The following is a 21628-nucleotide window of genomic DNA, read 5'->3' on the forward strand; positions in this document are numbered from 1 at the left end:
ACATAGAGATCAAAAGGGAAATTGGACATTAAGAATTTTAAAGATCAATATAGATCATTATTCAACACATGAAAAATGTTCTTACCAAGTTAGGAAGCAAAGGACTTTAAAAAATATGGAGGTACTGTGTTACTCAGCTTTCCCTCGTTATAACAATCGGGAGCATGGGAGACATGATGAACTCTAGATAGGGCAGAGGGTGTAGGAGGGGAAGGGGGGGGCTATGAGGTAACCATAAGGTAATTAATAATTGTGGAATGTGGTAAGCATTACTATCCAAAATACATGAAGACAGGAATTGGCGTGAATATACTTTGTAAACAAGGAGATATATGAAAAATTGTGCTCTATATATGTAATAAAAATTGTAATGTGCTCTGCTGTCATAAAAAATATGGTCAAAAGTGCCCTTGAATGAGCAGCCTGCCCGCTCTGTCATACAGAACCAAGAGCTTGACCTACTCCTTTATGACACCATCTTTGGTAGTTACATCATAATTCAGTCATTTGTTAAGGGGAGCCGTGATTGGTAGGTGTGGGATTAGAACCTCAACAATTGCTTTGGAAGGCATAATTTAACCCATAACACTCTCTAATCCTACTTTTCTCAGAATTTTTTCCATTGGTATTGAATTTTGTCATGTGATATTTCCACATCAATCCATGCAATCATACAACTTTGTGGGCTTGTCCTGAAGTACATATCCTTGACGGGTATGCTCTTGTAAATTCCTCCTGCCTAATGACCCAATGATCTTTCACTTAGTCCACCTTTAGACTTCCTTGATCCATAGGTTACATGGAAGTGTGCTTATTTTCCAAAGTTTTACTATTTTTTGTTTGAGTCCTTTGTGATGAAAGAACACAACAAGTATAGTTTTAATTCTTTTCAATTGGATAATTTAAACTAAATAAACAACTGGATTTAGAATTCAGTTGCAAAATGTTACCAATAGATTAAACCACTTTGAAAATAGATTTTCAGTGTGGTCTAAACAAAAAAGTACATAATTTTGAAAATAGAGTCAAAATAAAGATGCAAAGAGACCATTGGCAGAATGTTCCAGAAATCAGAGACAGTTTGCAGGTAACAAACTTAAGAATCATTGTGGTTGAAGACTCCTGAAATGTGAACTAAAGAAATACACAATCTTCTCAATGAGTATGAGAAAAATTTTTAAATCATAGGAACAAGATGAAATCCACACTCAAGACGCATATAGAATTTCAAATAGGCGCGAGCAAAAATCATTCTCTCCAAGATACATTATAATGAAAATGCCTAATAGAAAAATATATAGAAAAGTGCCTAATAGAAAATGCCACACAAAAAAATACATCAGGTCACATTCAGAGGTAAACCCATTTGGATTTCAACTGATATCTCAACATAGACACTAAAAGATAGGAGAGCATGGAAAGATACATGCTAAGTCTTGGAATAAAACAGCTTCCAAACAGGATTAGATCCTTCACAATAAGCAGAAACCAAAATAATTTGTAACCAGGTAGTCTGCACTGCCAAATGTCCTTGATGGAATATTTCATGCAGAGAAAATACATAAAAATAAGAGAGATGAATACAATAGAATAGTCCCATTAAAGGATAACCAAGTTTGAATTTAGCATTAGAAATAAATTGAAATGGCAGGAAATAAAAATCATCTTTCTATAATAATAATGAAAGCAAAACTCATATTAGCAGTTTGCATTAAAAAAAAACAATACAAAGCAACATGTTGCCTACAAAACACTCACCTTAAGAGACAGAGATATGCATGAAAATGGAAAAAGCAAGGAAGCAGGGGTAGCTCCTCTAATGTCAAAGTAGACTTCAAGTCAAAATTAATTAAAGGAGACAAAGAAGATTTCTTCAAACCGGCGAGGGGAAAATCCAGCAACAAGATATACTGATAATAAATATTTATGCTCCAAACAACTGTGCTTCTGCATACAGAAAGCAAACTCTTATCAATATAAAGAAGGAAAAAGATCAAAATACAAAATTACTGGGGGATTTAAACAAAACTCTCTAACCATTACATATGTCATCTAGACATAAAGATTATTTAGAACTAAAAATATTTCAAAAACAATGAATTAAATGGATCTTAAAGACATCAATAAAATATTTCATTCATTGACAAAGCAATTCACTTTGTAATCACATCTGTTTTAGAGGAAATGTTATCAGTTTTTCTCTGTTCAGAATAATGTTGGCCTTTGGTTTGTCATATATAGGCTTTAAGATGTTTAGGGAAGTTCCTAATATGAATAGTCAATGTTAGGAAACACAAATAAAGACAGAGTCCTCCTTGCATAGTTAATAATGGATGAAATATAATAAAGGAATAATAAAGGAATTCCAGCACCTACAATTCAACATTAAATGCTACACATTCACAAGAGAAATGAATTGTAGAAAAGAAACCTTAGAAAGAAATCAGAATAGAGATATAACAAAAATCTATGTGACAGAGTGAAGACAACTTATATAATGTTTTTAAAAAATATAGAAACCCATTGCTAAAAATTTAAGTTCTCTTCACACTGTCATAGATTTTTGTTAACTTTTTTTAAAAAATATATAATATACCAAAAATACCATAGAGCTAACTAATGTTACAACTCAAGGTCATAGAGAAAAAAATAATCTAATAATGTCACACATCAAGGTCACAGAGAAGAAAATTAATCAGTTGAAGACATGCAGAAATCAATGTAACAAACCACATAATTAGAATTCAGAACAAGAATCACAGGATTACATTGATAGATATGAAGATGCATTTGCCAAAGGCCACTACCCATTCATTTTTATAACAAGAGAAACTAAGGACAGAAGGAACTTCCCTCGACATCTTAAAGTCTGTATATGACAAACCAAGGGCCAAGATCATTCTGAATGGAGAAAAACTGAAAACATTTGCTCTAAAACCAAGAATAAGGAAAACATGTCCATTCTCCCCTCACCACTATGATTCAACATAGACCATTAACTGTATCCAAACTAATTAGGTAAGAGAAAGATATTACCAAATTAGCAGGATAGAAGATCAACACACGTAGAAGAGTCAATTTCCTTTACTCCAATAATGAATCTGCTGCAAAGATGTTCCATAACTTCAAAAAAATTATAAAAATTAGAAATGTAACCAAGGAGGTGACAGACCTCTTGGTTACAGACCACTACACAAAGATGACAGTTTCACATAGTATACATTTCTGACCACAAAGGGCAAGAGCCGGAAGCTGGTGTCAGTGTAGCTCCTGGTGCCAGACCAATGGACATGTCAGAGAAACAAGGTACCCAGGCTGTCACCTTTGACAAGCCTAGGAATAGAATCCAAAGGTAAGTAAATCCTTGTGGGTGCACCTTGCCTTAATGGATAATTGCATCCATAGGATGAACTGACCCTCCAGTCCTGAAATCCTGAGTACTCTGTCCCATAGCAACAGTCATGACAATTTTGAGTGAGGCGGCTGCATGGCAGGTTCTGAGGCACCCAGCCACTGCTGTACTGGCCAACTCTTCCTTCCCTACCTTCCCTACACACAGTATCATGAAGATGCCCTGGAACACTGAGGTCTTCCATGCCTTCTTGGAGGTATTCCTCGTCACCATGGTCACCAGCTAAAGGTCATGTCTACAATGGCTCAATGGGAGAGACTCCATGCACACTGGATCAACAGAAGCCAGTCTGTACTAGGTGAAAGCAAGTGAATGTTCTACACTGGCTCAAGACAAGTGAGTCCTCATCTATTCTAAGGGCAAGGGAGTCTACACTGTAGAGGGAGGCACAGTGGTCCAGGCCTGGGAGATGATGGCTGGTGGGACCTGACCCACCCTGAGGACCCTCTTTTCTTGGAGAGCAGACCCTCATTTGAATCAGAGCATTTTTCAAAAATTTCGCAATAAAAATTTTATTATACAATTTGTCCAAAAATCAATGTATCAAGAAACATGTCCGAAGAACGGGAGAAGGGAAAGGGGGCAGGGCAGGGTGAAGTGTCCCAGGCAGAAGAGTGTCTGGTGTCTTCGGCAGGTGGGGGCAGAGGAATCGCAGGCTGGCCACTGGTCCTGTGTGGCTCAGCTCTCCAGTTCGAACTCGGAGCCAGAAAAGGTCTCCTGATCCGGCTCTGGCTCACTTTTCCTGCGAACCCTTGGAAACACTCTATTGCGGACACGGACACGTGGCATGCAACAGCACAGTCTTTGGACACAGTTAGCGATCCTCCTGGTCCAGCTCTTCCTGGGTTCTCGGGGTTGCTCTGGGGATACATCTTGGGCGGAACTGCTGCGGACTGTCTCTACTAACCTGACCAGGCGCTTCCAGCGGTTGGGCAAGTAGGAGAGCGAGCTGGACTGGGAGGCTTCGTCAGGAGGCGGGGCCTCAGCAGGCTGCAAGTCCAGAGGAGGAGCAGGCAGGCTGGCCCTTCTGATGCCCACCTGCCCTGGCTGTTTGGCTTCCTCAGGCAGCTGGTGCTTATGGGGCAAGGGCAAGGCTCCAAGGGCAGGCTCACTCGTGCTCCTCGTGGGGAGCACAGGGCCCTGGGAAAGGCCGGCAGGACAAGAGGAAAGCCGAAGCCTGCGAGGCACAGGCTTCGCTGGGTACATGCGCTCTCCCCCCTGGCTCTTCTGGTGCTGCAGAATCAAGTAGTTGGCCATCCCCGCATCAAACTTTCTCTTGGCCAGAGATAGCCAGGTTTGGTATGGATCGAGACCATGGTCAACCAGGAGCGCCATTATTTGGGGGTCTGGGTGTTTGGGAAGAGCCTCACTACACTGTTGGGGTACACGCTCCCCACCCTGCTTCAGCCATGGGTGCCGAGAGATTTGCTTGACTGTGGGCCGCTTCGGGGGCTTCACGGTCAGTATGCTGTGGATGAGCCTTCGGGCTCCCACAGGCACTGAGTCAGGGACCTGGTACCTGGCGTGAGTGATCCGCGTCAGCAGGTCCTCAGAGGAGGTGGAGTCAAATGGGAGGCTCCGTGTCAACATAAAATACAAGATGACCCCCAGGCTCCAGACGTCCATCGGGGGTCCCTCATACTCTTGCCGCAAGACACCTTCAGGGGCAAGGTATGGGAGTGTGCCCCAGACCCGCCTCAGCTTCTCCCCAGCGCTGAACCACGTGGCGGCACCAAAGTCGATCAGCTTGACTTGGCCTCTGGTATCCAGCATGATGTTCTCTGGCTTGAGGTCTCGGTGCACGATGCCCTTGTCATGGAGGTAGCCCACGGCACCCACGATCTGCCTGAAAACCCTCCGGACCTCCTCCACCTGCATGCCACGTGTGATGTGATCAAGCAGTCGTCCCCCACCTACGTGCTCCATCACCATGTAGATGGTGCTCTCGGTGCCAATCACGTGAAACAGCTGGACCACGTTGGGGTGCTCCAGACTCATCATGATCTTGGGCTCGTTGAAGGCCGGAATGTTCTCCACTTCCAGTGCCAGGGCTTTCACTGCCACCTGTGCCCCTGAGAGGCGATGGAGGGCTAGGCTCACCTGGCCATACCCACCACGCCCGATGACCTTCAGGAACTCATAGTGCTCCATGAAGGCTGCCACGCTGCAGGAGCCTGGCACCTGCAGTGCTGCTACTCTACTCTCACTACTCTCACTACTCTGGCTAAACATCCTAAGCAGGAACACCAACTAAGGATGCTACCTTAAAAAAAAATAACAAGCCAAAACAACAAAGCAAAACCAAAAACCAAAACAAAGCAAAACAACAAACCCAAATCAAAAAACCAAAAGCCAAAGACCACAGCACCAACCACCAACCACCAACCACCAACCACCGAATACCAACCACCAACCACCAAAAGCACTAACTATCTGGGAGTCCGACAGGTCACCACCAAGAGCTTCCTGTACTTGTGGACAAAAACCCAGCCCTGGCCACTTTCTTATATACCCGCTGTTTGAAGATTCCTCACAATGGCTCCTTGTGAGGTCAGAGCAAGAAAAGGACCAATCATGCCTGGCCTAAACCCTCAGTGGTCATCTCCCTTTGGGGCCTCAGAACTATTTCCATGTCACAACAAGAATACAAGTGGACTCCATTTTTTTTTTTTTTTTTGCTTCCATTAGTTATGGAGACTGATATTTGTTTACAAGTTAAAAGGACTTGTCATTTCAATTCTAAACATTTCTAATAATTCTGGGCTTCTGAAGACCTTATCATATCCACATTCAAGGTATCCAATTTCTTTTTCTTCCAAATCATTGGTGTCAAAGTAGAGTAGCACTTGGCTCCCATTGTGATACTGAAACAACATAATCTGTTCCCTAAGCACAGTCTTAACACCTATGGGGTTAAGAGGGAGGAAGGCTTCATCCTAATTGCCCCATACACTCCTACCTAGGAATTCTCATTGGAAACTCTGGAATTCAAAAAAGAGTGGGTTGATATATTCAAAGTGATATGAAACAAAATGTGGACGCCAAGAATCCTAGAACCAGCAAAAGTGTCCTTCCCACAGAGAGAAGAAATGGAGGTCTTCCCAGATGAACGGGTATCTTGCTGCTGCTGTAACAAAATACCTTGGAATGGGTAATTTATTGGTAGTATTTCACTTCTCCCAGTTCAAAATCAGAACATTTTGTGGCCATATCCTCACATGATGAAAGGGGAAGAAGTTTTGAACCCAATCCCTCAAGCACTTATTTTTTATTTTTTATTACTTTGGCTGAGGGGACATACTGGTGATTGATCCCAGGGTCTCAAACATATCAGTCAAATTCTCTAACACTGAGGTACATCCCCAGCCACTTATTTATTTATATATTTATTTTGAGACAAAATTTTGCTAAGTTGCTCAAACTGGGCTTGAATGTGGGATCGTTCAGCCTCAGTAAACAGAGTACATAGGCTTACAGTCTGTTAAAATTTGGACATAAGTCCCCTCACCCCCAAACTCCTATATTCATGCAGAAATAGTGCTAAAATTATTGGAATGTGGAACCTGTAACCTAACTAGAGCGTTCGTTCAAGTTTCAGTTCAGGTTGTAACTGTAGGCAGGTGAGGTGCGGCTGGAGGAGCTAGCTCACTGTGGTCATGCCAGGAAAGCTCCTACTTTCCTGTGATCCCTTCCTGTCTCTCTGCTTCCTCACTGCCATGAGAGGAACAGCTTTCCTCCACTGGGCCTTTCCCTCATAGTGCACTGCCTCACCTTGGACCCAGAGAATTGGAGTTGGCCATCTATGGACTGAGCCCTTGGGATCACGTGCCCATCCTCTACTTTGTTTTTTATCAGAGGTTTGGTTAGAGTGAAATCAAAGATAACAGACTCATACATTTGTGTAGTGAGAAGTGGGGACGTTCCTCTGAATAAACTGATTGTGTGGATCAGAAACCTTTGACCCACAAAGACTTTGTAAGACTTTGAAATAGTGAGCTCGAAAAGCTTTAGATTATTGTAAGAAGAGTTGAACAGGGATTCTGGTGTTCAGATGACCAGAATACCAACAGAAATGCAGACCTGGCTCATGAGCTTTCAGAAGGAAATAAGGACCCTATCAGAAGTTGGACTACAGGCTACTTGTGTTATAATCTGGCAAAACATTTGATTATTTATCTAATATCTTTCTTCATTAACATCTCTACTCAAATGTTTTCTTCTTGAAAGTTCTACACAAGTGACCTTATTTAGTATTTCAGTAAACCCTATCCCATCCCATTATTCAATAATTTTCTACTTCATTCTACTTGTGCTGCTTCTTCCATGTATGTTGTCACATAAATGTAGTGGTAACCTAGAAATATTATCAAAAAGCACGATATAATGTATCACTTTTAAGTTAGTTCTTGATCTTCCTCTTCTCCTAGAATATAAACAAATCTCTGTTGTACAGCCCATTATAGGCATCCAAGAAAAACAAATTGTTGAATGAGTGAATGAATGAAAGTTTAAACAGAAACAAAATAAAAAGTGTACAGACATACAAATAAACGATTTGAAACCTAAGTTACAAAGTTTGAACTTAGCCATGTTTTGAGCCCCCTTTTTTTATTCCAAGAAATAGTGTTTGATTTCATACAGAATATGGTTTTGTCATATGAAGGACATTACATTTTGAAAGGATGTTTATATAAAGGAACCAGAGATCCGATGCTTCATTCAAATTGATGGAGAAAAAAGAATAGCTTAAAAACATTTTACAAGAAAAATATCTTTTTGACAATCTCATAGAGTCACTGAAAGTAAATGAACCAAATGCAAAGAGGTAATATCCTGAGCAGAAAGCTATAGATAATGGAAAGATGAGGTATGGCAGTGGCAGTGAACCAATTAGACTTTAAGTGTTAAATTGGGCTTAAGAAGTGAGACTTACAAAATATAAACTAAGACAAATAAGGCAAAATACACATCAAGTAATTGTATCTTTCTTTATAGTATTTTTAAATGTTTTTATTTGTTCTTTATAGATATACGTGACAGTAGACTACTTTGATATATTGTACATACAAAGAATATAACTTATTCTAGTTAGGATCCCATTCTTGCAGTTGTACATGATGTCATGTATTTATGTATGAATATAAGTAAGTTATGTCAATTCATTATACTGTCTTTCCTATTCCTATCCCCACTCCTTTTCTTCCCTCCCATTTGGCTAATTCAATGAACTTCTATTCTTCCCCTACCAACCATCCCTTGTTGTTTGTTAGCATCCAAACATCAGAGAGAACATTTGGCCTTTGGCTTTTGGCGATTGGCTTATTTCACTTAGCTTGATATCTGCAGTTCCATCCATTTACTAGCAAATGCTATAATTTCATTCTTTTTTATGGCTGAATATTATTTCATTGTTTAGTATACCACATTTTCTTTAGCCATTCGTCTGTTGAAGGGCACCTAGCTGGGCTCAATAGTATCTTTATTGTTAGGTGAGCTCCATAAACATTGGTGTGGCTGCATCACTATGGTATGCTGATTTTGAGTCATCTTAGTATGTACTGAGTAGTGGGATAACTGGGTCAAATGGTGGTTCCATTCCAAGATTTCTCAGGAAGCTCCATTTTGCTTTTTCTAAAGGTTACCCCAATTTGCAGTCCCAGCAGCAACGTATAAGTGAACCTTTTTTCTCATCCTCTTCCACATTTATTGTTACTTATATTCTTGATCATTGCCATTCTGACTGGAGTGAGATGGAATCTCCATGTTGTTTTGATCTGCATATCCCTAATGGCTAGAGATGCTGAATATTTTTTTTCATATATTTCTTCACCAATCTTTCCTTCAAGTGCTATTTCAGTTCCTTTGCTCATTTATTCATTGGGTGATTTGTTTTCTTGGTGTTAAGTTTTTTTTTTAAATTCTTTGTATATCCTGAAGATTAGTGTTCTATCTGAGGTGCAGGTTGCAAAGATTTTCTTTCATTCTCTAGGCTTTCTGTTCATGTTCTTGATTGTTTCCTTTGAGGTGAAGAAGCTTTTTAGTTTGATATTATCCCATTTATTTATTCTAGTATCATTTTTAGTAAGAAAATTCCCATCCATTATCTTTTATTGCTTAATATATGTTGTTCCAGGATCTCCTGGCTTTGAGAGTGTGTGTTGAAAAATCTGCTGAGATCTGAATTGGTCTTTCCTTATAGGTCATTTGATTTTTCTCTTTGTGGCCTTTAAAATTATATCCTCAATCTGTATGCTAGTCTCGTTGATTATAATGTGATTTGGGGTAGATCTGTTGTAATTTTGTACTTTTGGTGTCCTATAGGCTCTTTTTTATGCTTATATCTTTTAAAAATACCTTTATTTTATTTATTTTTATGAGGTGGTGAGGATCAAACCCAGGGCCTCACACATGCTAGATGAGCACTCTACCACTGAGTCACAACCCTGACCCCTTCTACAGGCCTCTTGTATTTGATTCTCCAATTCTACCTCTTTCTTCATATTTTGGAAATTTTCTCATATTATTTCTTTGAAGAGATTGTGCATTCCCTTGGTTTGAATCTCTGAAGTTTCCTCTATCTCAATAAATCTTAAAATTGGTCTTTGGATGGTATTCTATAATTCTTGGATATTCTGTTCATGGTTTCTTACCATCTTCACTGTGAGATCAACCGTATGTTCGAGATTGTATATTTTGTCTTTATTGTCTCAGGTCCTGTCTTCCACATGATCTAGTCTGTTGGTGATGCTATCTATTGAGTTTTTTAATTGGCTTATTGTTTCTTTCATTTCAGTAATTTTTGTTTGTTTCTTTTCAATATCTCTATCCTTTTCTGAAATAAATCCATTGCAACTTGCATTTGCTCACTTATCTCTTTGTTGTGATGATCAATGGTTGCCTGTATTTGTTCTCTTATCTCTTTGTTGGAGTAACCAATTTTTGCCTGCATATGCTCTCTTACATCATTCTTTAATTTTTAAATCATTTTATTTATGTATATTCTGAACTCCTTCTCTGACATTTCAACTACCATACTACCTATGGATCCTATTGTTTGTAGCATCTTGGTTTGTTTGGAGTACTTTCCTCCCTTGGTTTTTCTTGATGTCAATGTGTCTAATTCTCTTCCAGTGTAGACCCAAGGTATTACAGCTTCTGCCCTATTGTCTTACAGTTTCCCTACAGGTTACCAATACCTCCTACTTAAGGGAGAGATCAATATTACGGCACTCATTGTACCCAACGTGCAGCCTTATATCAGCTTCTATATTTACATTTGCAGTTTATTCACTAAAATCAGAAATGATGAGTTTGGTTATCTTCTATCATATAGTCAATCAGTTTGCATAATGATTTACAGTTTTTGATGGTGGAAGGGGGACTGGAGCCTTGGCTGAGATATTTATCAAGTAGGATGTGAGAACATGGAGAGGTTATTAGATTATATGACTAGTGAGAGGGGAATCATTCTTGTTGGCTGTTAGTAGTAGAAACAAAAGATAGGCAAGCCCATGCAAGACTCCCTGTTACTTCAGCAATTGGATAACTGTTAGCATCTCTAGTACAGAATCTAATAGGCATGGTGCAGCCAGGTCCTCAGAGACCTTGGTGATGTCTTATCAGTTCTGTTGTCCTTTGATAGAAGCAGCGATATCCCAGTTTCTTGTTGGGAGCAGCCTGAAGCCTATATGTACCCATCAGATAGAACACTAATCTCTATAATATATAAAGCACTCAAAAAACTTAACACCAAAAGACAAATAACCCAATCACGAAGTGAGCCAAGGAACTGAACAGATGCTTCTCAGAAGAACATACACAATCAACAAATATATGAACAAATGTTCAACATCTCTAGTAATTAGAGAAATGGAAATCAAAACTACTCTAACATTTCATCTCTCTCTGGTCAGAATGGCAGCTATCAAGAATACAAACAAAAATAAATGTTGAAAAGGATGTGGGGAGAAAGGCACACTAATACATTGCTGGTGGGACTGCAAATTGTTGCAGCCAATCTGGAAAGCAGTGTGGAGATTCCTTGCAAAACTTGGAATGGAACCAGCATTTGACCCAGCTATGCCACTCCTTGGTTTATAGCCAAAGGACTTAAAGCAGCATACTACAGGGACACAGCCATATCAATGTTTATAACAGCACAATTCACAATAGCTAAATTGTGGAACCAACCCAGAGGCCCTTCAATAGATGTATGGATAGGGAAAATGTGGCATATATACACAATGGAACATTACTCAGCATTAAAAGAGAATAAAATCATGGCATTTGCAAGTAAATGGATGGAGTTGGAGAATATAATGCTAAGGGAAGGAAGCCAATGCCAAAAAAAACCAAAGGCCAAATGTTTTCTTTGATTTGAGGGTGCTGACTCAAAATGGTGATGGATTGGGAGAGCATGGGAGGAAGGGAGGAACTTTAGATAGGGCAAAGGGGAGGGGGAATGGGGAAGGGAGTAGGAAAGACAGTGGAATGAGTTAGACATCATTACCCTAAGTACATGTGTAAAGACAACAATGGTGTGAAAATACTTTTGTACAAGTAGTGACTTGAAAAATTGTGCTGTATATGTGTAATATGAACTGAATTGCATTGTCTATCATTGTATATAACAAATAATATTGTAATAAAGAAAAAACAGAGGAAAATGTTTGCACATATCCATTTAATTACACAGAATGGAAATTTTCGAAGGCTAAACTATAAAATATAAACATTGAGCTTATAAGTGAAAAGAAAATCTAACATTAGTAATTGTAAGGGATCTTTATTCACAAATAGTGAGTTGACAACTGTAGCAGCAAGGCAACCTGACAAGGAAGGCGTGCCAAGGATGGCTCCAGAGGCAACCATGAAAGAAACTGTAGAGATTTTGAAAATGGAGTGAGTCAGTGTGAGGGAAACCATGTTAATCGGAGCAAGGGAATCCAGGGGCAAAAGGCTTCATGGGAAGCAAATCAGGAGGATGCTTTCCATGCTGAACTACTGAACTTCTAGATCTTGTCCAGTAGAGGAGGCTTCCCCAAATATAAGTTTGGGATAAGAGCTCTGATTAGAACATTGAAATATCTACACATTCCTGACCTTGAAAGGCCAATTATCTGTTAAATGATGACTTAATTTTCATTTCCACTGATGTCATAAAGCACCATCTCTGGTGGCTGAATCAGCATCCCCAGCAACTGTTCTCCTAACCTACCCTTAGTGGTGAGGTGTGGACCATCTCTCTGAAGAATTTAACTTAATTATTTGAACTAAGACGATGGTTTAAAAACTTACACCATTTTCCAGAGAACCAAACTCTTAAAAGTCCAACAACTTATAGCATGCTAAGGCATTGTAGAGTTCATCCCTATGCATCTTTTCACCCTGTAAAGTGTAAAAGTGTTTCTGGAATAGAATAAAGTTCTAATGGTTAGCACACACATATTTGGAAAAAATACCAAGTAGCAAACTTTAAGAAAAAGAAACTTGTCTCAGCAATTAAAACCTTTAAGAGGATATCAGGAATGAGAGCACCACATATAAGCATTTGTAGGTCAAGAGTCACCCTGTCTTGGGAATCTATGCAAACCTGAACTGTATGAAGGAAACAAGAAACACTTCATTCAACAACAACAACAACAACAAAAATGGACTACCTTTGATATAAGCAGATGATGAATTATAGGTGTAGATCCAAAGGAACACTTGAAATTCAGTCATATTATTTGTTTCATTTATCTGTTGTAGAGAAAGATCAAGGTTCTGGCTGCCTATGGGAAAAAAGATACAGAGCACAACTAAACTGGCATTGGTTTTCATAAACTACAGCAACTGCTAGGGCTTCTGCCAGCTGCTCACAGTGATCACAGTTTAGCGGGTATTGGGCACCAAGTGTCATTGTCAGCTCTTCACTTGTTCACTCAGTTGTTGTTTTGCATTCTCTACTTTGGTCTGACAGGGAGATGAATAAAATGGAGGGAAAAAGTAAGAATAACAACTTATTATTTAAGAAACTACAAACTCCAAAACCAGCAGAAAGTTCCGGCATCTGCAAAATGTCCACCTCAAGGATTTAGGGTGATGGAGATATTTAGCTCTAAAGACAGAGGGACAGATGGACAATAGATTAGACAGAAATATATGATTATCACAATAGCTAAAATGTGTAAGCAACCTAGATGCCCTTCAATAGATGGATGCATAAAAAATGTGGCATATATACACAAGGGAATATTACTCAGCAATAAAAAGAATAAAGTCATCACCAGAATTTATACTAACCAGCTCTGACTTTAAAAACAAAAATGTCTTTGCAATTTTGCTTATATCATTATTATCAGAGTGATCAATAAGAAGCAATGCTGCTGCTTATTTTTTAGTAAAATAAGCTGCCAAAAGTCAACATGGAAGCTTTCTTCTTCTCAAATCAGAATCAGAAACACCTTGTTTTGGAAAATTCACATTGTAGAAGCCTTTATTTGCCTTATAAAAGGCTTTTGTGTCTCCTAGAGAGTCAAACTTAGGGTAGTCTAAGGAGCTGAGTGCATTCTGAAAGGGAAAGATCACAATATCCAGTGCCTTTCACCCCATGTTTGCAAACTTAGAGAAACAGTGGGAATGAACTAATAAGGTCACAGCAAATTTTCTAGCATGAAAAGTCTCCGAAAAGGAATGAATTCACCACAATAGTAGAGAACACCTGGCCTTGTGATCTGGGTCTAACATAAACCATATCAGGAGGGCTTGTCTTGACCCAGGCATGAAACCAAATTTGCAGCCTTCTGCAGCTCCATCTGCCTGGCATGTGGCCGTACTTTGGGAAATGAGATCCAATAAATAAGCCAAAATCTTGGATCTCAGTAGGATCCAAAATAATCTCTGCATCATCTGAACTGGGCAAGTATTGCTAAGTTATAGTGGATTGATGTTTAAAATTATTGTTGTGACAACATGATTAAGAAATGCCAGTGGTTCTGAAGAAACATTCCAGTTCTCTTGCTTCACTTTGCTATTGAAAATATGACTGGAAGCCCTCAATGAAGAGCAAGTAAGTGCATACCATGTCTGGACAACTCAAGGAAGAAAAGGGAAAGAAACTTCAGAAAGTTTGAGCTCTCTCATTTAGGAAAAAAAATGGCTGATGAATTGCATAACTAATGGACAAATGAAAAAAGTGCAATTATATTTACCTACTGGATTGATTAGTGAGTACCAAGGCACACACTCCTACCATTAGTCAGGATTTGAGGAAGCATTCTCCTGATGCTTTGTTGTTGTCAATTTTAAAATCGGATCTCTCAATTATATTGATGAAATAGGATATCCAGTCCTCCTGCATAAATGTAAATGAATCAAATTTCTATATCCTTAGTATATAACATATAGCTAAAGACATAGAGATCAAAAGGGAAATTGGACATTAAGAATTTTAAAGATCAATATAGATCATTATTCAACACATGAAAAATGTTCTTACCAAGTTAGGAAGCAAAGGACTTTAAAAAATATGGAGGTACTGTGTTACTCAGCTTTCCCTCGTTATAACAATCGGGAGCATGGGAGACATGATGAACTCTAGATAGGGCAGAGGGTGTAGGAGGGGAAGGGGGGGGCTATGAGGTAACCATAAGGTAATTAATAATTGTGGAATGTGGTAAGCATTACTATCCAAAATACATGAAGACAGGAATTGGCGTGAATATACTTTGTAAACAAGGAGATATATGAAAAATTGTGCTCTATATATGTAATAAAAATTGTAATGTGCTCTGCTGTCATAAAAAATATGGTCAAAAGTGCCCTTGAATGAGCAGCCTGCCCGCTCTGTCATACAGAACCAAGAGCTTGACCTACTCCTTTATGACACCATCTTTGGTAGTTACATCATAATTCAGTCATTTGTTAAGGGGAGCCGTGATTGGTAGGTGTGGGATTAGAACCTCAACAATTGCTTTGGAAGGCATAATTTAACCCATAACACTCTCTAATCCTACTTTTCTCAGAATTTTTTCCATTGGTATTGAATTTTGTCATGTGATATTTCCACATCAATCCATGCAATCATACAACTTTGTGGGCTTGTCCTGAAGTACATATCCTTGACGGGTATGCTCTTGTAAATTCCTCCTGCCTAATGACCCAATGATCTTTCACTTAGTCCACCTTTAGACTTCCTTGATCCATAGGTTACATGGAAGTGTGCTTATTTTCCAAAGTTTTACTATTTTTTGTTTGAGTCCTTTGTGATGAAAGAACACAACAAGTATAGTTTTAATTCTTTTCAATTGGATAATTTAAACTAAATAAACAACTGGATTTAGAATTCAGTTGCAAAATGTTACCAATAGATTAAACCACTTTGAAAATAGATTTTCAGTGTGGTCTAAACAAAAAAGTACATAATTTTGAAAATAGAGTCAAAATAAAGATGCAAAGAGACCATTGGCAGAATGTTCCAGAAATCAGAGACAGTTTGCAGGTAACAAACTTAAGAATCATTGTGGTTGAAGACTCCTGAAATGTGAACTAAAGAAATACACAATCTTCTCAATGAGTATGAGAAAAATTTTTAAATCATAGGAACAAGATGAAATCCACACTCAAGACGCATATAGAATTTCAAATAGGCGCGAGCAAAAATCATTCTCTCCAAGATACATTATAATGAAAATGCCTAATAGAAAAATATATAGAAAAGTGCCTAATAGAAAATGCCACACAAAAAAATACATCAGGTCACATTCAGAGGTAAACCCATTTGGATTTCAACTGATATCTCAACATAGACACTAAAAGATAGGAGAGCATGGAAAGATACATGCTAAGTCTTGGAATAAAACAGCTTCCAAACAGGATTAGATCCTTCACAATAAGCAGAAACCAAAATAATTTGTAACCAGGTAGTCTGCACTGCCAAATGTCCTTGATGGAATATTTCATGCAGAGAAAATACATAAAAATAAGAGAGATGAATACAATAGAATAGTCCCATTAAAGGATAACCAAGTTTGAATTTAGCATTAGAAATAAATTGAAATGGCAGGAAATAAAAATCATCTTTCTATAATAATAATGAAAGCAAAACTCATATTAGCAGTTTGCATTAAAAAAAAACAATACAAAGCAACATGTTGCCTACAAAACACTCACCTTAAGAGACAGAGATATGCATGAAAATGGAAAAAGCAAGGAAGCAGGGGTAGCTCCTCTAATGTCAAAGTAGACTTCAAGTCAAAATTAATTAAAGGAGACAAAGAAGATTTCTTCAAACCGGCGAGGGGAAAATCCAGCAACAAGATATACTGATAATAAATATTTATGCTCCAAACAACTGTGCTTCTGCATACAGAAAGCAAACTCTTATCAATATAAAGAAGGAAAAAGATCAAAATACAAAATTACTGGGGGATTTAAACAAAACTCTCTAACCATTATATATGTCATCTAGACATAAAGATTATTTAGAACTAAAAATATTTCAAAAACAATGAATTAAATGGATCTTAAAGACATCAATAAAATATTTCATTCATTGACAAAGCAATTCACTTTGTAATCACATCTGTTTTAGAGGAAATGTTATCAGTTTTTCTCTGTTCAGAATAATGTTGGCCTTTGGTTTGTCATATATAGGCTTTAAGATGTTTAGGGAAGTTCCTAATATGAATAGTCAATGTTAGGAAACACAAATAAAGACAGAGTCCTCCTTGCATAGTTAATAATGGATGAAATATAATAAAGGAATAATAAAGGAATTCCAGCACCTACAATTCAACATTAAATGCTACACATTCACAAGAGAAATGAATTGTAGAAAAGAAACCTTAGAAAGAAATCAGAATAGAGATATAACAAAAATCTATGTGACAGAGTGAAGACAACTTATATAATGTTTTTAAAAAATATAGAAACCCATTGCTAAAAATTTAAGTTCTCTTCACACTGTCATAGATTTTTGTTAACTTTTTTTAAAAAATATATAATATACCAAAAATACCATAGAGCTAACTAATGTTACAACTCAAGGTCATAGAGAAAAAAATAATCTAATAATGTCACACATCAAGGTCACAGAGAAGAAAATTAATCAGTTGAAGACATGCAGAAATCAATGTAACAAACCACATAATTAGAATTCAGAACAAGAATCACAGGATTACATTGATAGATATGAAGATGCATTTGCCAAAGGCCACTACCCATTCATTTTTATAACAAGAGAAACTAAGGACAGAAGGAACTTCCCTCGACATCTTAAAGTCTGTATATGACAAACCAAGGGCCAAGATCATTCTGAATGGAGAAAAACTGAAAACATTTGCTCTAAAACCAAGAATAAGGAAAACATGTCCATTCTCCCCTCACCACTATGATTCAACATAGACCATTAACTGTATCCAAACTAATTAGGTAAGAGAAAGATATTACCAAATTAGCAGGATAGAAGATCAACACACGTAGAAGAGTCAATTTCCTTTACTCCAATAATGAATCTGCTGCAAAGATGTTCCATAACTTCAAAAAAATTATAAAAATTAGAAATGTAACCAAGGAGGTGACAGACCTCTTGGTTACAGACCACTACACAAAGATGACAGTTTCACATAGTATACATTTCTGACCACAAAGGGCAAGAGCCGGAAGCTGGTGTCAGTGTAGCTCCTGGTGCCAGACCAATGGACATGTCAGAGAAACAAGGTACCCAGGCTGTCACCTTTGACAAGCCTAGGAATAGAATCCAAAGGTAAGTAAATCCTTGTGGGTGCACCTTGCCTTAATGGATAATTGCATCCATAGGATGAACTGACCCTCCAGTCCTGAAATCCTGAGTACTCTGTCCCATAGCAACAGTCATGACAATTTTGAGTGAGGCGGCTGCATGGCAGGTTCTGAGGCACCCAGCCACTGCTGTACTGGCCAACTCTTCCTTCCCTACCTTCCCTACACACAGTATCATGAAGATGCCCTGGAACACTGAGGTCTTCCATGCCTTCTTGGAGGTATTCCTCGTCACCATGGTCACCAGCTAAAGGTCATGTCTACAATGGCTCAATGGGAGAGACTCCATGCACACTGGATCAACAGAAGCCAGTCTGTACTAGGTGAAAGCAAGTGAATGTTCTACACTGGCTCAAGACAAGTGAGTCCTCATCTATTCTAAGGGCAAGGGAGTCTACACTGTAGAGGGAGGCACAGTGGTCCAGGCCTGGGAGATGATGGCTGGTGGGACCTGACCCACCCTGAGGACCCTCTTTTCTTGGAGAGCAGACCCTCATTTGAATCAGAGCATTTTTCAAAAATTTCGCAATAAAAATTTTATTATACAATTTGTCCAAAAATCAATGTATCAAGAAACATGTCCGAAGAACGGGAGAAGGGAAAGGGGGCAGGGCAGGGTGAAGTGTCCCAGGCAGAAGAGTGTCTGGTGTCTTCGGCAGGTGGGGGCAGAGGAATCGCAGGCTGGCCACTGGTCCTGTGTGGCTCAGCTCTCCACTTCGAACTCGGAGCCAGAAAAGGTCTCCTGATCCGGCTCTGGCTCACTTTTCCTGCGAACCCTTGGAAACACTCTATTGCGGACACGGACACGTGGCATGCAACAGCACAGTCTTTGGACACAGTTAGCGATCCTCCTGGTCCAGCTCTTCCTGGGTTCTCGGGGTTGCTCTGGGGATACATCTTGGGCGGAACTGCTGCGGACTGTCTCTACTAACCTGACCAGGCGCTTCCAGCGGTTGGGCAAGTAGGAGAGCGAGCTGGACTGGGAGGCTTCGTCAGGAGGCGGGGCCTCAGCAGGCTGCAAGTCCAGAGGAGGAGCAGGCAGGCTGGCCCTTCTGATGCCCACCTGCCCTGGCTGTTTGGCTTCCTCAGGCAGCTGGTGCTTATGGGGCAAGGGCAAGGCTCCAAGGGCAGGCTCACTCGTGCTCCTCGTGGGGAGCACAGGGCCCTGGGAAAGGCCGGCAGGACAAGAGGAAAGCCGAAGCCTGCGAGGCACAGGCTTCGCTGGGTACATGCGCTCTCCCCCCTGGCTCTTCTGGTGCTGCAGAATCAAGTAGTTGGCCATCCCCGCATCAAACTTTCTCTTGGCCAGAGATAGCCAGGTTTGGTATGGATCGAGACCATGGTCAACCAGGAGCGCCATTATTTGGGGGTCTGGGTGTTTGGGAAGAGCCTCACTACACTGTTGGGGTACACGCTCCCCACCCTGCTTCAGCCATGGGTGCCGAGAGATTTGCTTGACTGTGGGCCGCTTCGGGGGCTTCACGGTCAGTATGCTGTGGATGAGCCTTCGGGCTCCCACAGGCACTGAGTCAGGGACCTGGTACCTGGCGTGAGTGATCCGCGTCAGCAGGTCCTCAGAGGAGGTGGAGTCAAATGGGAGGCTCCGTGTCAACATAAAATACAAGATGACCCCCAGGCTCCAGACGTCCATCGGGGGTCCCTCATACTCTTGCCGCAAGACACCTTCAGGGGCAAGGTATGGGAGTGTGCCCCAGACCCGCCTCAGCTTCTCCCCAGCGCTGAACCACGTGGCGGCACCAAAGTCGATCAGCTTGACTTGGCCTCTGGTATCCAGCATGATGTTCTCTGGCTTGAGGTCTCGGTGCACGATGCCCTTGTCATGGAGGTAGCCCACGGCACCCACGATCTGCCTGAAAACCCTCCGGACCTCCTCCACCTGCATGCCACGTGTGATGTGATCAAGCAGTCGTCCCCCACCTACGTGCTCCATCACCATGTAGATGGTGCTCTCGGTGCCAATCACGTGAAACAGCTGGACCACGTTGGGGTGCTCCAGACTCATCATGATCTTGGGCTCGTTGAAGGCCGGAATGTTCTCCACTTCCAGTGCCAGGGCTTTCACTGCCACCTGTGCCCCTGAGAGGCGATGGAGGGCTAGGCTCACCTGGCCATACCCACCACGCCCGATGACCTTCAGGAACTCATAGTGCTCCATGAAGGCTGCCACGCTGCAGGAGCCTGGCACCTGCAGTGCTGCTACTCTACTCTCACTACTCTCACTACTCTGGCTAAACATCCTAAGCAGGAACACCAACTAAGGATGCTACCTTAAAAAAAAATAACAAGCCAAAACAACAAAGCAAAACCAAAAACCAAAACAAAGCAAAACAACAAACCCAAATCAAAAAACCAAAAGCCAAAGACCACAGCACCAACCACCAACCACCAACCACCAACCACCGAATACCAACCACCAACCACCAAAAGCACTAACTATCTGGGAGTCCGACAGGTCACCACCAAGAGCTTCCTGTACTTGTGGACAAAAACCCAGCCCTGGCCACTTTCTTATATACCCGCTGTTTGAAGATTCCTCACAATGGCTCCTTGTGAGGTCAGAGCAAGAAAAGGACCAATCATGCCTGGCCTAAACCCTCAGTGGTCATCTCCCTTTGGGGCCTCAGAACTATTTCCATGTCACAACAAGAATACAAGTGGACTCCATTTTTTTTTTTTTTTTTGCTTCCATTAGTTATGGAGACTGATATTTGTTTACAAGTTAAAAGGACTTGTCATTTCAATTCTAAACATTTCTAATAATTCTGGGCTTCTGAAGACCTTATCATATCCACATTCAAGGTATCCAATTTCTTTTTCTTCCAAATCATTGGTGTCAAAGTAGAGTAGCACTTGGCTCCCATTGTGATACTGAAACAACATAATCTGTTCCCTAAGCACAGTCTTAACACCTATGGGGTTAAGAGGGAGGAAGGCTTCATCCTAATTGCCCCATACACTCCTACCTAGGAATTCTCATTGGAAACTCTGGAATTCAAAAAAGAGTGGGTTGATATATTCAAAGTGATATGAAACAAAATGTGGACGCCAAGAATCCTAGAACCAGCAAAAGTGTCCTTCCCACAGAGAGAAGAAATGGAGGTCTTCCCAGATGAACGGGTATCTTGCTGCTGCTGTAACAAAATACCTTGGAATGGGTAATTTATTGGTAGTATTTCACTTCTCCCAGTTCAAAATCAGAACATTTTGTGGCCATATCCTCACATGATGAAAGGGGAAGAAGTTTTGAACCCAATCCCTCAAGCACTTATTTTTTATTTTTTATTACTTTGGCTGAGGGGACATACTGGTGATTGATCCCAGGGTCTCAAACATATCAGTCAAATTCTCTAACACTGAGGTACATCCCCAGCCACTTATTTATTTATATATTTATTTTGAGACAAAATTTTGCTA

The 21628-nt window shown here is 40.2% G+C and overlaps 2 protein-coding genes across 2 annotated transcripts; both read right to left on the bottom strand.

Moving 5' to 3' along the window:
• Positions 1-4090: 4090 nt before the first annotated feature.
• LOC144365132 (sperm motility kinase 2B-like) lies at positions 4091-5644 on the bottom strand. The gene has a single exon (XM_078015943.1). It carries the CDS (start codon positions 5642-5644, stop codon positions 4091-4093), a length of 1554 nt encoding a protein of 517 aa, XP_077872069.1.
• Positions 5645-18896: 13252 nt separating this feature from the next.
• LOC144365133 (sperm motility kinase 2B-like) lies at positions 18897-20450 on the bottom strand. The gene has a single exon (XM_078015944.1). It carries the CDS (start codon positions 20448-20450, stop codon positions 18897-18899), a length of 1554 nt encoding a protein of 517 aa, XP_077872070.1.
• Positions 20451-21628: the final 1178 nt, after the last annotated feature.

This window comes from Ictidomys tridecemlineatus, chromosome 6 (genome assembly GCF_052094955.1).
Source record: "Ictidomys tridecemlineatus isolate mIctTri1 chromosome 6, mIctTri1.hap1, whole genome shotgun sequence".
Classification (NCBI taxonomy): Eukaryota; Metazoa; Chordata; class Mammalia; order Rodentia; family Sciuridae; genus Ictidomys; species Ictidomys tridecemlineatus.